The 17,203-nt window shown below is 34.0% G+C and overlaps 2 protein-coding genes across 2 annotated transcripts; both read left to right on the top strand.

The window, feature by feature from the left end:
* The first annotated feature begins 7,622 nt into the window (after positions 1-7,622).
* Positions 7,623-10,701, top strand: LOC143565187 (ras-related protein RABF1-like). The gene is made up of 8 exons (XM_077052236.1): positions 7,623-7,706; positions 7,822-7,898; positions 8,156-8,239; positions 9,005-9,099; positions 9,214-9,319; positions 9,394-9,483; positions 10,259-10,345; positions 10,436-10,701. The coding sequence occupies exons 1-8, from the start codon at positions 7,682-7,684 to the stop codon at positions 10,472-10,474; spliced, it is 603 nt and encodes a 200-aa protein (XP_076908351.1). The 5' UTR covers positions 7,623-7,681; the 3' UTR covers positions 10,475-10,701.
* Positions 10,702-11,088: 387 nt separating this feature from the next.
* Positions 11,089-14,348, top strand: LOC143565193 (G-type lectin S-receptor-like serine/threonine-protein kinase At4g27290). Its single transcript, XM_077052242.1, has 8 exons — positions 11,089-11,350; positions 11,495-12,514; positions 12,711-12,842; positions 12,974-13,128; positions 13,195-13,405; positions 13,519-13,756; positions 13,836-13,986; positions 14,061-14,348. The coding sequence occupies exons 1-8, from the start codon at positions 11,089-11,091 to the stop codon at positions 14,346-14,348; spliced, it is 2,457 nt and encodes an 818-aa protein (XP_076908357.1).
* Positions 14,349-17,203: the final 2,855 nt, after the last annotated feature.

Genomic DNA, 17,203 nt, shown 5'->3' with positions numbered 1-17,203 from the left:
ATGAATCGAGTTCTGTCTACATATTTTTCTTGTATTTTTATTTTTTTAGTTGTATAGTATCAATACAATTTCTTATGTAAATTTGGAATGTCTTAAGTTTGACACCAACAAATGATTTTGCAAACAATACTAGCAAAATCGGAGTACGATTATGAGTTCAAACCAATATTTTCATAACCGGTCGGATAGTGAATCGGACGGGTAACTGGTTCATCGGTTCAACCGATTGAAGCGGTCCGACCGACCGAACAACTTTCGTCTAAAAATGGTGGTTAGGGTTAAAAATAAAATTTTTCAAAATTTTTTTTTATAGTAAAAACGGTTTAACCGGTCCGGTTTTCCGGTCGGACCGGTCTGACCTGTTCGGACCAGCTGGTTCTCTAGAAACCGGGCGAACTGCATATTAGAACCTGACCGGTTTTTTTAAAAGATGGTCTTATATTCTAATTTAGTTTAATAACCAGGACCACCCTAGTCACTGTTATTGTAGAAAGATGTAGGACAGTAGGAGTACTCAATAATTCGAGAGAAACATTGCAAGCAAATGGTTCTCTTTATATAATAATAAATTAATAATAGCTTAAATCTCATGTATTACACATTTACACATACTGAGTAGATGTAATGCTATATAGTTATAGTAATAAAAAGGTTATATATATCCTTAAAAAAACCTGTGTATTGCATGGTTTGAATAAATCACTACATTACACAAAATCTACATATTCTAATAAAGTAAAATAAATATAGACACTTGTAATGTTTTGTTAATTTTTACAATTTCTTCCCTTTAAAACTAATTTACCCTAATATATGTAATAAATCAATAATTATTTACTTTCCTTTTACTCTATATTTATATAATATCTATATATTTTATAAATATAAATATTAACATATTAGTTTACTACATATTTCAAAATACTTGGTGAATTTTAAAAATCAATAATAAATCATGTTTCTTAAATGAAAATTGTTTCGGGTTTTTTATGGAACTTAAATTTGATATTATGGGTCAAAAGTTGGTAAATAGATTATTTGGTACAGGTTAACTACATTTAGGTCAAAATTTGTTACGGGTCAAAAATGAAAATTTTGAGTATTTTTAAAAGTTTGAAAATGCAAAATAGATTTATCGTCAAATTTTTTATGAGTTCAAAGTGTTGACTTTGAAATGTCAAAAATATGAAAGTCAGAATTTTAAACATGATTATGGTTTCAAATTTATTTTTAAGGGCATTTTTTTAAAATAATCAAAAGGTTCGGGATTTGACAAACTGACTATTTTTCCCTCAACTATTAAAATGTAAGAAAAGACTGTGAACACTTTCGACTTACCACCCTCGTGCCTATTAATGCTTCTAACTTTTATCAATTTTGAAATATTTATGTTAACATTAATTTTTCCTTAAACGGTGATCAGAATGTTATATGGGAAGCATGTCATGGAAAACTATGCTCAAATGAAACAAAATATTCACAAAATTGGATTGGTTAACATGTTATTTTTTATGTTGTCATTATGACAAAGTCGAGAAGCCTTTTGAAACTTATCAGAATCCTTTTCATGGTGTAGCTCAGAAAAGCATAGTTCTTGAAAAACATTCATTGTTACAATTTAATGTTCTACTTTCCTTTAATAAGTGGGAAATTGATAAATATATCAATAAAGGTAACAATCCTTTTGTATTTAGAATGAGTGGTTAGAATTACTATCGTATGAGAAACTTTATTTCCGAAATTGGTTCATAAAGTATTTCAATTATACATATATGGCACCGAGAATGAATTTTTCAATATAAAGAAATATTCTTGGGTACGTTTTTACACGAGCATTTTTTTATTAAGTTCATTTACAATAATAATTTTGTGATATAAATAAAATCAATTTATGTACACATTGAATAGATACAAGTATAGATGTAATACATTTTTTTTCATATACGATATGTAATTATTTGTTTTACTTATAATTTTATAATTTGAATTATCCCGTGTGTGGCACGAACTCTAAAACTATTTATATAAATATAATGTAACATGTTTACACAAATGATCAAAGTATATTTTTTTTATATAAAAATGAACTTTGACGTGACAATTATACATTCTATTAAGTCAATTTTAAAATTTTCAAATCCCCTACAAATGTAAAATAAAGTCACAAAACAATTGCCTCCTAAAGCTTGAAAACAAGGTATTTCTACTTGCTAATTATGGATATTATTAGCATCACATGTATTAGAAATATTGTATAGGATCGAGTAAATATGATGATCATATTTACTCGATCCTATACAATATTTCTAATACATGTGATGCTAATATAGTAAATATTGTATAGGATTGTTTCTATACAATGTTTACTAATATATGTGATGCTAGTATTTCATGTTTCTAAATCTAAAAAACGTAAATTCACTTCTTCAACCTTGAATCAAATGGTTAAGCAGTGAAGCACCTTGTGTTCTTGGTGAATGCTTAACCTTTGTGGCCATGATGACTTGGTGGTTCCGCAGTTGAGTGTTGATAAACCAAGATTTTGAAACAACTAAAACATCAGAAGAAATTCAAATTAATAACTAGCAAAACCAAAACAATAAAACAATATGGAAGTGAACAACGTTTGTGTCCATTAGTTTAGGCCTAGTTGATGCATGTGACATCCAGATTCTCGTATCAGCCAATATACTCCGCTTTACTTACAATAATTTCACAATTTGTTTTTGTTTGTCCAAGTGAATAGAGGAGATCACAAAACCTAGGATTACTCCCAACGAGCTTACTTAGCCATACATGTAGTTCTTCTCATCCTGCATAGTCATCACACAAAATTAATGCGTTTGGTTATATTTGAGGCGAAGAATACCTTATCGCAAGTGTTTATGCTATGTACATGTACAGAACAAAACTGAAGGATTTGTGATTTGTCTAAAGTGTCACAATGTAGATTCACCTTCTTGACTGGGGGTGAGCAAGAAACGGTTCGAAACCATCAGATTCGAGGAACGGGAACTGAACCGGTGCTTCAGAACCGCTAACGTGTGTTACCTTACCATTCTCGGTTCTTACTATTTGCATTAAACTGTTTGCGGGTAGGTTCCGGGTAAAACCGGCGGTTCTAGATGTGGAACCGAATAACCAGAATAGTAAAAACTTTTTAAACAAAATTACCAATCCCGATTTTTTATAGGGTAACTTATTAGTCGTCATCCATTCAATCATTCTTTAATTCAACATCTTCCTTCTTTGCTTTCAATACCTAGCAGCCAAAATCGATTTTGATTCAAGCTTTCAAGCTAATATATAATATATAATGATATGATATTTCTTTAATTAATCGTCACTAATGATTTATTTAACTTCAACAAATAGTTTTTAATAAAAAAATATAATGGACGTTCATGTTACAATCTAAATTAATTTTATTATGAAAGAAAACACAGAATTATATAAAATTGTCTTGCAATTTTCAAAGTTTGCACAACCGATTTGTTAAATATATGACCGAACCAGTTCTGACATAAAACTGATTAGCGAGAATCGACTTTACTGGGTTTGAAACCGAACCGGTTAACTATAATAGGTTCCGGTCCCGATTCTATTTTTTAATCATTTTCGGTTTCGGTTGGGTTCTTGCGGTTCTGAAATGCTGCACAACCCTTGATGCTAATCTAAGGTTTTAAGTTGTAGTTAGAATCATTATTTTTATGAGCCATTTAATTTACTCTTAATTTGTTCTAGCTCAATCATATAGGGTTTTGATATGGGGGTCTAGAGACATCATCCCATTTTTGCTAAAAAAAACATCAATAAGTCCCGTATAGTTTTATACGGGGCGGGGCATATAGGATCCGTATAACCCCCGTATAACCCTATAAAGAACGTATTGTGATGTTTTGTTGTCCATAGTAATACTGATATACATATTGTTTAGTATGTATAAGTTTCAATTTCACTACAAACAAAAAGAGCACAAACCCTTGAAACGGACAACCTGAAAAGAAAGATTCTCTCTTATTTTTTTATTTTATTATTTTTAGTCAAAATTAATACAAAAGTTTCGAATATTCAGTTTTTTTCAAGATGCACAGGTAATTTTCAACTTGAAATACAAACTAAAAGTTTAAATGGTCAAAACATGCACACAGCCACTCATGGTGCATGCACGCATCAGGTTCGAATTAAGAGGTGAGTTTGCATAGAATCCGAACCTGGCCACGACAAGGTTCGTCATCGATCCATTCAACGGTAGAATTGGCGAACAGTCTATTGATTTCTGATGCAGCATCATCAAGATTCTCATTCACCAAAGTAATAACAGCCATGTGAATCTTGATGATACCGCACCAGTAAACAATGACATGTTTCCCTGAAAGCAAACCGATTCAAGTTGGATGAACTAATCTTTGTTCTTTTTTGATGTGAACCTAGCTGAACTAGGTCAAGAAAACCCTATAGTTTTGTAGCCAAGAAAGAAAGAAAAGTACTCACAAATACTTTACGAACAAATATTTGATTTTCGATTAGTGTTTCATCCCTAAGAACGACCACTACTGAACAAATGAGTATCACTGACTTGGTAATATCTAGTTTGTAATATGTATGGATATCCGTGGTAAGCAACTTCACCAACATAATATCGACCGATAAGCCCGCTTGTGATACTAGTTTGTTTTGTAGAAAGAGGAGGGGGATGATGATGATGAAACCAACAAAAGAAAATGGTGATGAAGGGTTTAATTGGGTTGGAGACTTGGAGTAAGTATATAGTATATAAGGGCGAGAATGGGTCACATGTGAATTAATGGAATCCAAATTGGTTCGAATAACCTCTTAATCATTTAGACTTAATGCTTCATTTTAACAATTAAGATATTATAAGTTATTAAGAGATAGCTTCTTAATAACTATTAAGAGACTACCAAACAACCTTTAAATTGGATCTACAAGATTATCCCGCTAAAAAAATATTGATTATAGAACGATGTTATGGACCTCCATCACCTCATTTCATTAATTAATATTCTTTAGTGAATAATAAACCATCGATTTTAGAATGTGAAAAATGATAGGTTATCCGAAATATATATCTTTAAAATAAAAACATGTTGATCACACCACCACCGACAGTCCAACATGATCATAAATGATTTTTTGTTTTCTGTCACCTTTTTTTATATATCTTTTCCATCGTGATTTGTAGGTAAAAGTCCACAATTCCGGTTTGTTGGCTAATATGTTGTTGATCATTAGAGGCAGAATTCAATATAAACCAAAGAAGGTACAGAAATGGATATTAAAATAACCGTAAATATGTTGTTGATTACTGATGGATACCATAACTCGTGAAAGAAAGCTTATTACTGATAGACACTGAAGGTGGGTAATTCCAGATCTGGTCGTCATATGTGAGAATTATTTGTAGACGGAAATCCAAAGGTCATCCGTCGCTAGTTAGAAGATGAATTTCGGATAAGATTCCCTCATACGCTTTTTCGTTGTTTACAGTGAAGGCCTGTTGCGACATAAATGCCAACTCGACATCAACCATTTCAAACACATAAATGGTAACAAAGAAAAAAGAGTCATTTTTTCAATCAATACCTATAATTTCCTTAGTCCGTTGACCAAGCTTCCCTACTGTCTTACCTCTTAGTTTATAAGGTGATAACTAATCATCTGTGTAATACGTTTAGGTTATGGGGTGTGGGTCATTCCCCCACCCTTCAAGGATCCTGCATAAATAATCCTTCCTTAAAAATGAATGAGGAACACCGTGCTGCCCCTTAAATGATCATGCATGACGGGGTTCAAATGATCATGATCATGCGGGTCATTCACACCTACACCTAATAATTTTTTTTTATTTCATTGTTATTAAATAAAATAGAATGATGGTGAATGAGGAGTGAAGACAACATGGGTTGAGTGATGATGATGAATGATGGAGAAAAAACTAAGTTATTAACACTAAATGACGCAAACATTACAAATAATAGAAAATGAAGAGAATGCACCTTAACATATATTCTTACTTATGAAGCCTTGTATACAAATAAACATACAATTTTGAACAATAAACAAATAAATATTTTTTTTGTTAGGGCTTCTTTTTTGGGGGCCAGGTTCGTATCTCGATTCATGCGCGTGCTCTAAAATACAGACAGTATCATTGATAAGACTAGGTGTAGCTGGACGCTTCTAACACCCAAAAGCCCCACAGCACCGGGGAGCACTGCCCCTTCGGAGTGCTTGGAGGGGGAGGGTGTATTCCATATAGTGTCATAATGGGGGTGGGAATGATTGGTGGGAAACTACTTTTTTGTAGATTACAGAAATGTCCATTCAAAACCTTTTGTACCAAATCCATCTTCACCGATGAATTTTGAACCAAATCCGTCTTCAAACAACTTTTAAACCAAACCCATCTACTCAAATAACTTTTTGACCTGATCCGCCAACTCCAATAATTTTTTAAACAAATTCATCGTTTTTAAAAACGTGTTTTTTGAAATTTGACAAATTTGAAAATTTGTTTTACTTTTAATATTTTATAACTATAATTAATTTTACTCATATTTAGCTTTTCTTTTAGAACTTTTAAAATATAAAGTTTTATAAATTTCGAATATACCATTTAGACGAGTTTATTTTTATCTACGTGCCAATATAAATTTTACTCAAAACTGATTCGAGTCAAATTTATGTCGAAGCATTCAATAAAAACTTGACCCGACTCGGTTTTGAATAAAATTTATGTTGACACGTAAATAAAAATAAGCACATCTCAAATCTCAATCTCAAATCTCAACGGTATATTCAAAATTTTATAAAACTTTATGTTTTAAAAGTCGTGAAAGAAAAACTAAATATGAGAAAAATTAATTATGATAATAAAATATTAAAACACAAATAAGTTAGTTTGGAGAAGTTTCATCTACAACGCCAAACTTTGGTTCAAAATGGTCTGGGTGCCCATTAGTTGGTATATTCTCATTGGTTGTTGAAATCCGTCAGCTCGTTTACAAATACGTTGCCTTAGACGGATTTCGCATGAACCTTTTGGGACTATTCAATAAATGAGGATTATAAATGGATTATTTTGAAAATCTCTCTTATTAAATGGACTATTTTGGGAACTTTCCTATGATGGATGGTTGCTTTATTTGTTTTCTTTTTTAATTTTAAAATAATAATAAAAAATAATAATGAGGTAATGATCGAAAAATGAAAATGACTATCTATTACACTCTTTTTTGTCAAAAAAAACCCCTATGATGACGTGACATCACATGACACAAACACTTATTCTATCGGGGTTCCATTAACGACACACAATCTAAGAGGAATTCAAACTTGAGTAATAAAGTATGACAAATGTTATGACCTTTTGTAAGAGACACCGCCCCCGCTAGAGAGACGCCTTAACCTTTACGTATTTTACAAGATATTATTATTATTATTATTATTATTATTATTATTTAGAACAAAAAATAAAATAGTTTGTGGTGAAAGTATCAATCACAACACAACCAACTGAAGGAAACCGACGAAGCTTCAGATCAAACAACCACTTAATTTCATACTTGAAATCACACACAATACATATCAAACTTGAATGAATTCATCTTAAAGATATCCAATCCAATCCAATCCAATCACAGCTGGTTGTTGTACCATGGGCTGCTCCTCCTCCCTTCCAGGTATGATCCCCAATTTCCCCAAATTAGGGTTTTACTAATTCAATTAATCATTCAATTCTCGATTCTGAGCTTTAATTAGTTTCATTTTCACTTCCAATTCGTTATTGGTTTGCAGATAGGAGTGCGGGTCGGGTAGGTGGACTTAATCCGGCTAACGCTGCTGATTCTGATGCCAAAAATCTACGTGTCAAGGTATGTAATTGATGCAGCTTTATTGGATGTTCATGTCGCAATAATCTGTTATTTCATAGATTTTGTTGTTAGTTGATGATACTGAATATATATTGTAAATATACTGAGCTATTTTATTTTACATGAAACTTTGCTATATGTTTACTGTTATTTTTATTCAGTAGTGCACTAATGGGCTGAGCTTTATATTGTTCCACACTCACCAAATTTATCAACAACATTAAGTTTGTTTGTTTGTTTGTTTTTTTAAATTACAGCTTGTGCTATTAGGGGACTCTGGTGTTGGAAAAACCTGCATTGTTCTTCGTTTTGTTCGTGGTCAGTTTGATCCGACATCCAAGGTTACTATACGCTTTTACTTTTCAGTTAATATGTAGGTTAAGATTTTATATTGATGTTTTTTATTTTATTGCTAGTTTAAATAACAAATTAAGCATCTGCAAGCAGGCATGAAAAATGTGAGATTTATCTATAATTTGTTGAAATCTATCATTCTTGGCTTCTTGCCCACCCTGAAATGAAAGATAACCAAATATTGTTATTTGTTAGGCTTGTAAACGAATCGAATGGACACGAACGAAGCATGCTCGTGTTCGTTTGTTTAACTTTAACTGAACAAACGATCGACCACGAACAAATAAGCGAACGGGGTTTTCTTCTTTGTGTTCGTTTGATAAGAAAATTAACGTGTTTGTGTTCGTTTATGGTCGGCTGACAGTATAAACGAACAGTTCACAAACGTAAAGGAACGAACATATCTGAACATAGATGAACGAGCATAGCTGATCTAAAATCAATTAGAAATAAATGTGAACAACAGTGTGTTGAGCTTAAAAATATATTAAAACCAGACTTAACTGTAACGTGCTTAAAAAAAGTTTAAATGAATTTGTCGACAAACGTAAAGGAATGAACTTAAGCAAACACAAAGTAACGAACATGAATGAATGCTAACAAACTAACATAATCAAACACAAATGAACGAAAGTAAATGAATGAACTTGTGCTGAACGGTGTAAGAATGGTTCACTGAATGTTCGGTTCATTTACGTGCCTAAATAATAATGTGATTCACATACATTAACAGTCCTATCGAACTATTTCAGGTGACAGTTGGAGCTTCATTTTTGTCACAAACAATAGCTTTGCAGGACTCGACAACGGTTAAATTTGAAATCTGGGACACTGCTGGTCAGGAGAGGTAAATTTGCATGATTTAATTCTATTTTATCATTAACACTTTTCATGTTCTTGGTTTTGTTGACTTGGTCAACAGTTAGTCCCATCTTTTTATTTATCCTTGTAAATTCTTTAGATATGCAGCACTGGCCCCACTATATTACCGAGGTGCGGCTGTTGCAGTTATTGCATATGATATAACTAATCCCGACTCGTTCCATAAAGCTCAACATTGGGTCAAGGTTTTGACCATTAGCTTTTCTAATTAATTCTTTAATAAAATGTAAATACATTTAACTAAAGTTGTGTTATGCAGGAGCTACAAAAACATGGGAGCGTGGATATTGTCATGGCTTTAGTTGGTAACAAGGCCGATCTTCAAGAAAAACGGGAGGTATCAGTTCAGGTAAGAAACTGAAAAACTGATTCGTAATCAGAAAAACGGAACCACAATAACCTAAACCAAACAAAAAGCCGACGGGCTTGTCTTATGTTTTCGTAAAAAACAAACTTTTGGTTTGGTTTTGCATGCAACTAAAACAGAAAAAAACAAATTTATGGATTTTCATATATAATTTTGAATTTTAAGTAGGTTATAAGAATTTAGTAAATAGTGTTAATAGTTTAGCCAAATTAATATGATGTATTAAATTAAATAACAAAAAGATTCAGACCCAAATTCATTATTTTGGGCCATTTTTTTTCAGACTCACATTTCACGCCTAAAAGGTAAAACCGAAAAAATCAGAACTGAACTTATGGATTTTCTTTTTTATTTTGAATTTCAAGTCATTTATAAGATTTTAATTAATAGTGTTATGCAAATATTTTAGCCAAAATTATGATGATTAATTAATTTTTACCAACCAAAAATTTTAGGTCCAAATTTTATTATTTGGCTAAATTCTTTTGGCCCAAAAATTTCAAGCCCAACCAGTAAACCTAAATAGAAAACTGAAAAAAACTGCAACCGGAAAAGTCAAACTGGCCTAAAGTCATATTATATATTATTTAACTTCAAAAATTTAGATTATTATTATAGTAATAATATAATTTTTATTACTATATTTGAGATGCTCTAATCTTTTTATTGAAAATAATGGAGAAATCATGTCTAAATTGCACAAAAACTAACCATTACCCGACCCCGCCAGCTTAACATTGTTTTTTTATTGCGCTAGGATGGAATGGACTATGCAGAAAAGAACGGGATGTTCTTCATAGAAACATCTGCCAAAACCGCTGATAACATTAATCAGTTATTTGAGGTAGAGCAGTAACTTTCATTAATCAGTAAGTCATACTCATCAAGTTGTATATGTATTTGATCTGAGCTTCTTTTTACACTTTTACCACAGGAAATTGCTAAGAGATTACCGCGACCTTCTCCATCATGATAACGCCAAAATATTGAATAAACGTTGTTATCGTGGGCTGTGGTTTAACAAGGGGAATTTACTGTATATTTGTCAAATGATGTTTGGTGTTCACACCTTATATTTGTTGATTCTGTATTGCGTTTGCCAGACGAGAATTGTTATTAAAACTCAAATGCGTGTTTCGCTCCTTTGAACTCGGTTAACTTGTAAAACGAAGAAACCGACATTTAGTTTTATTCTATAAGTAGCATACTTAAATCAATAAGTTCATGAACTTTGTCAAATGCATATGTTAGCAAGAAACTGGCTTTGGACTTGCGAACTCGTTTTGTACGGAGTAGGAGAGTAAGTAGTTAGCACTTTTATAATCCCATAAGAATCAACTATCATAAATATGTTTCAAGGATGAAGCAAATGACAATAAAAAAATTTAAAAGAATAAATAAGACAATGATATGCCAACAAGTCAATAACTAATTAACTATGCCCATCTGAAGGCGACTGGTGAGACTGAGATAAAGTCTTAAAGAAGACCAACTCCATAAATATCTTGCGGTCGGTACAGGGAATCTAGTATCATAAAAAAAAAGTTCAATAAAAAGGTCTAACCTTAATGGTTACACATCCATGCAATGGATTCTTGGTCCATGATTATCCTACTTTCATGTGCTTTATTCTTAATAGGGCCAACTTCTGCAACACTAGACACCATATCTGCAAATCAAACAGTCAAAGATGAAGACACAATAGTTTCAGATGGTAATTTGTATGAACTAGGATTCTTTAGCCCAGGAAAATCCAAGAACAGATACTTGGGGATATGGTACAAGAAGATATCATATGGTACCGTCGTATGGGTTGCAAACAGGGAGACACCAATTACAGATAGATCAGGTACCTTTTATCATTAGAGTAGCTATAATTCTTCGATTTCCTTTTTTGAGTTTTTATAGTCATCTTTTGGTTTTGCATAGTACCATTTTTATTATATTGAGATTTAGATATGTTTTCAATTTTATTTACTTAAACTATTATCAGGCATGCTAAGACTTAGTAGAGATGGAAACTTACAAATTCTCAATGGAGGCAGTACGGTGATCTGGTCGTCCAATACAACAGTGTCCACATGGAGTAACGATACCGCGATGGTGGTCCGGCTTCTGGATACTGGGAATCTTGTTGTGTGGGATAACAGTAGCCGGAATCAAAGCGTGATCTGGCAAAGTTTTGATTATCCAGTTAACACGGTTTTACCAGGAATGAAATTTGGGAAGAACTTGGTAACAGGACGAGAGTCGTCTTTGATACCTTGGAAGAGTCCAGATGATCCTTCCCCGGGTCCGTATCGCCATTGGATGGACCCAAATGGATATCCACAAATTTTTGTGAGAGACGATAAGGTTATACTATTTAGAGTTGGACCATGGAATGGTCTTAAGTTTCAAGGCTTGCTCCTAGCAAACCCAGATCCATTCTATAAGCTTGAATTTGTGTTTAACGAAGAGGAAGTTTATTACAGATTTGAACTTAAGACATCCATATTTCTGCGGATACACGTGATGCCAGATGACACCGCGGCCATGTTGAGTTGGATTGATCAAATTCAAGATTGGGCTGTGTATGGTTTTGCAAAAGCAAAAGATAACTGCGGTCGTTATGGACAGTGTGGGGCTTATGGAAGCTGCAACATCACCAGGTATCCCCTTTGTAAATGTTTGGTAGGCTTTAAGCCACGAGTTCCAGATGAATGGGATAAAGCAAATGGCTCGAGTGGGTGTGTACGTAAACGGGCTTTAGATTGTCGGAGTGGGGATGGCTTCAAGAAGATTTCAGGCGTGATATTTCCAGACACGCGGCGCTCTAGGTATAATCACAGCATGACCCTTCTAGAATGTGAGATGGCTTGCAGAAGGAACTGCAACTGTACGGCTTATGCAAATTCGGATATCAGAAACGGTGGAAGTGGATGCTTGTTGTGGTTTGATGAGCTCATTGACATCACAGAGTATGATGAAAAGCAGGATCTTTACATCAGATTGGCTGCCTCCGAGTTAGTAGGTACACACCCCTTATATAATATAAATAACAGTCATTTCTTCATTTTGCATTCTTCATATTTAAGAACTTCAGAAAATCGAATAGAGTGGATGCTTGTTATATATATATACATACCTCTCGGCAATATTTGAGTCCTTCTATGCATAATTAACCTGTAGCAAAACCGTACTGATTTATAGTTGATGTTTCAATGTAGACTCTCAGCTTAGTTTTAACAAGACGAAAATAGTCACAGCAGCAGTTTCAACTTCATCTGCGGTGCTGCTTTTGTTTGCTGTAGTGTATGCTTGTATAAAGAAGAAGAGAAGGGCTCACATGAAAGAAAGAGGTAATGCAGATCACTTTTTATGCTTCTAAAACCTAAACAGGAACAAATCATTCTTACAGTTTGTCATCTTGTATACTATGCTTTTTGGCACATATTTGTAATCTAGAGAAATTGCATGCGTTATGTTGTAGGAAACTGGTATGGCCGTAATAAAAAGATTAACAGCGTTCATATTGAAGATCTTGACGAGCTACCTTTTTTTAGCCTAAATAAAATAGCTAAGGCTACCAATGACTTTAGCTTCAACAACAAGATTGGAGAAGGTGGATTTGGTCCAGTTTACAAGGTAGTTATTGAGAAACTAATTTAAAACCAATATCATGAATGGTTATATGTAATCTTTATATTTTAGGGCGTGCTGGAAGACGGACAAGAGGTAGCTGTGAAGAAGCTCTCGGAAACATCCCAGCAAGGGCTTGAGGAATTCATGAATGAAATCAGAACTATTGCCAAACTTCAGCACCGAAATCTTGTGAAGCTTCTTGGATACTGCATCCATGGAAATGAACTGATATTGATTTATGAATACATGACCAACAACAGCTTGGACTTAGTTCTATTTGGTTCGATTCCCTCTTTACCATTTCATACAGTAACTTACTTTAGATTTGATGAAGGAAGATGCTTTGCTTCCTGCCAAATTTATCGCTTGACTAAAACCGTTGACCCTTTTCAGATGAAGCTAGAAGTATGATGCTCGACTGGCCTCAGCGTTTTAATATTATAAACGGGATGGCTCGAGGTATTCTCTATCTACATCAAGATTCCCGTCTTCAAATCATCCATAGAGACCTCAAGGCAGGCAATATTCTGTTAGATGCTGACATGAACCCAAAAATCTCTGACTTTGGCCTTGCTAGAAAGTTTGTAGGATTTGATACCGATACTAAGACAAAGAAAGTAGTCGGAACATAGTAAGAATCTTGACCAATGTTTTATTTGATTAATTAACATTTCTATCAAAAGAAGATATTAACACGTATTTCTCTGCAGCGGATACATTCCTCCAGAGTATGCAGTAGGCGGACGGTTCTCTGTAAAGTCAGATGTATATAGCTTTGGTGTTTTGGTGTTGGAGACAGTGAGTGGAAAGCGAAACAGAGAATTCTCTTATGATGGTCACAATGACAACCTTTTAGGACACGTATGTTACTCTGGTCAAACTAGTGTTTTCTTTAAACATTCTTTCAATACACTTATATGTTTTGTCTGATTCAGGCATGGAGACTTTATAGACAAGGTAGGTCCATTGAACTAATGAGCGAATCCTTACGTGGCTCATGCATCGACTCTAAAGTGTTACGCTCTATACAAGTTGGGCTATTGTGTGTGCAACATCATGCCGAAGATAGGCCAACTATGTTGTCGGTAGTTCTGATGTTGGTCAGTGAGGGTGTGTTGCCTCAACCTAAACAACCTGCATTTTTCTCTGAACAGAGCCGTGCTGAACTTGAATCTGTTTCATCAGTTGATGATTACATGATAACACTTTTATATGCTCGGTAGCATGTACATAGTTATTTCAGATTTGCATACAGTCACAATATTCTAATTGCAGATCTATTTTTGTCCTATAGCATCATATGCGCTCAATGAGGGTCAGGTGCACATATACCAGTCTTAGTTGTATTCTATTAAATAGAGTTAACTTGACTTGATTGTTTTACACAAAACAAAGAGAGTTGCTTATCTCCCACCTACAATGGTGGTTTTGGAATCTTGTCTTTGTATGTGATATCTTCATTTATGCATTGTAGATCACCTATATTAAGGGACTAGGCTTATATAGTGTAGAGGTCATCCTGTTTATTTGGCGGTGGGATGTTCATAGTATCGTAAGTCCAAATGCATGTCACGGTTGTGTAGTTCACTCATGATATCATCATTAACCCGTTTTCTTAATTTGTTTGAAGGATTAGGTATGTATTCTGGAGATATCGCTCTGCTTTCGTCCTTTAGGATTATATTGTGTAGAATTCGCACACGTGTACCTCTAGTTTTTATTAAATCAAGCATTCCATTAATTAATTCATTACGTGTTTATTTACTTGTCAAGTGCGAGTTTTAGTTGTCAATTTTAATCTTCCAGATTCCACGCCTAACATCACTTGATGTAATAGTTTTTATTCCGAAATAATATTACTTTTCTTTTTAAATAAGCGTGATTTCAATGTTGAGAGGTTTTTTAATTTAGTGGACCAGTGGGTCATGAGATATGTTTCAAGCTAGGAAGACGCAGATAAAAAAAAAAGAAGAAAAAAAAGCAGCAAAACAATAATTAAGACAATGGAGAACAATTTGAATAATGAAGGCGACTGCCTAGATATTAAATGGTTTTGACTAGTGAAAAAGTCTAAGAAGACTGAAGACTAAAAAACTGGTTTTGTAGGAAAAAGGAATTTATATTATTAAATATTATATTAAAATTTGAATACCAAGTTTCATACTTCTACAGATGTAAAGTTAAGATTTATAATGTCTTGGAATTTTAGTAATATTGGCTTATACATATTCATATTAATATATTATATATAAATTTATTAGTTCTTAATTCTTTACCTACATACTATTTTTCAATGTACAAAGCTCCGATTGGGGCGATTGATAAACTTGATCGAATAAGAAAGGTTTTTTTCTAGAGAGGATCGGAAGTGGAAGCAAAAATTAATTGGGTCGCTTGGGATCGTGTGGGTGACACCGGTAAATAAGGGGGGGGGGGGACAGGATAGGTTCACTACGAGAAACAAATCTCGCCATGCTTGCAAAGTGGTGGTGGAGATTCAAATTGGAGAATGATAGTTTATGGTGGAACGTTGTGTGGGCTCTACACCACTCAGAATGGTCATGGTCTTTCATCTCGGTCAAAGTTTTTTTAACGGGGCCAAGGAAACATATAGTTAAGATCTCTGATGAGATAGTTGAAATGGGGATTGATTTGAACAAGGTAATCAGACGTGAGGTTGGAAATGGAGGCACCACACTATTTTGGATTGAGCGACGGTGCGGCAACACGGCTTTTTATATCTGATTCCCCTTATTGTTTGAACTTGAACATAACAAATGGTGTAAAGTTAATGATCATTTAGGAAAAACCCATATTTATTTTGGGTTAAAGTTGCCAACTTTGAAAGTTGAAGGATTAAAAAATAATTTCAAAGGCAAGTAATGGAAAGAATGAGAAAAACAAAGCATTCTTATGTTAAGGTAATAAGGAAAAATAAGCTAAGAAAATAAAGCCATCTTATCTTAAGAAAGTAAGAAAATCCATCTCATATGGAAAGATGGAAGAAAGTGGAAGCATTCCACATGGGTATAAATAAGGAAAAGGTACTTTCATCCCACATGGAAACAAACAAAGAAATAGAAGCTCTTTATAAGGAAGCAAGTTTCCATAGAGATGTTTTAATGTGGTTAACCACTCTCCATAACGCGCACGGACACGGACTCGGGCGATGGGCGTAATGTGGCGTTTTGATGACGCACTTGGCACTTCGCACGCTCGCATCACCAAGGGCCGCTTTAGTATTTTTGGAAAATGGAAGTATGATCAAGAAGTGACAAGTTATCAAAGACGAGAGACTAAAAATAAAAATCTGAATTCTGGAACCCATCGCGCTACGCGATGAGCCCAGCCTCAAGACCATAGCGCTACGCGACGGTCCATGATGACGCAACAGACACGTGTCACGACGGGATGACACGTGGCAGACGCTAGGGCTGAGTCAGCAGCCACGCGTCAATTTCCTGACATCGCGCTATGCGATGGCTTAAGACAAGGGACCATCGCGCTACGTGATGGATCCCAAATTCGGCTATAAAAGGGAGGGGTCACTGCACATTCAAATCACACCTCCAACACACATTTTCACACACTTTCTCACACACACTAGCCTCGGTTTGCGTGCCGACCTCGTGGAACGTGCCAAGCTCCGAAGCTCTGACGGTTTATGATGTAGTACGCGATATATAGTAGAAGTACCGCTCGATCAGCTGTAGATAACTAACTCCGAATACCCGTACGAGGTAGGGGTTCTGTTTAAATATTATTATTTTATTATTATTATTATTATTATAATCGCTTAGACCATAGTCGGGGGTATAGCCTGAACCTTGATCACTGTTAAATATAATATAGCTTTTCATAAGCAAAGGTTATAGTTAATTATTATTTCTTCACGATTAAGAAACGTAATCATTTATATGCAAAGGGAATAGTTAAATAGTATTTCTTAATGATTAAGAAATATACTGTTCATTCACACATGTTATAATTAAAATGTTTCTTCTTGAAAAAGAAACCTGGTATAGATGTTTCTTCCTGAAGAAGAAACCTGACATATGATTATTAAATAAAAGGACTA

This window comes from Bidens hawaiensis, unplaced genomic scaffold (genome assembly GCF_021521415.1).
Source record: "Bidens hawaiensis isolate Kalapana, Puna unplaced genomic scaffold, B.hawaiensis_p1.1 tig00022300_1, whole genome shotgun sequence".
Classification (NCBI taxonomy): Eukaryota; Viridiplantae; Streptophyta; class Magnoliopsida; order Asterales; family Asteraceae; genus Bidens; species Bidens hawaiensis.
This window is presented reverse-complemented; position numbering and strand designations above follow the sequence as displayed.

Coding starts and splice junctions, on each gene's coding strand:
- LOC143565187 (XM_077052236.1), top strand. CDS start 7,682: ATGGGCTGCTCCTCCTCCCTTCCAG. Junction 8,240..9,004: donor AGTTTGATCCGACATCCAAG/GTTACTATACGC, acceptor GAACTATTTCAG/GTGACAGTTGGAGCTTCATT. Junction 9,100..9,213: donor GACACTGCTGGTCAGGAGAG/GTAAATTTGCAT, acceptor TAAATTCTTTAG/ATATGCAGCACTGGCCCCAC.
- LOC143565193 (XM_077052242.1), top strand. CDS start 11,089: ATGGATTCTTGGTCCATGATTATCCTACTTTCATGTGCTTTATTCTTA. Junction 13,757..13,835: donor AAGAAAGTAGTCGGAACATA/GTAAGAATCTTG, acceptor ATTTCTCTGCAG/CGGATACATTCCTCCAGAGT. Junction 13,987..14,060: donor ATGACAACCTTTTAGGACAC/GTATGTTACTCT, acceptor TGTCTGATTCAG/GCATGGAGACTTTATAGACA.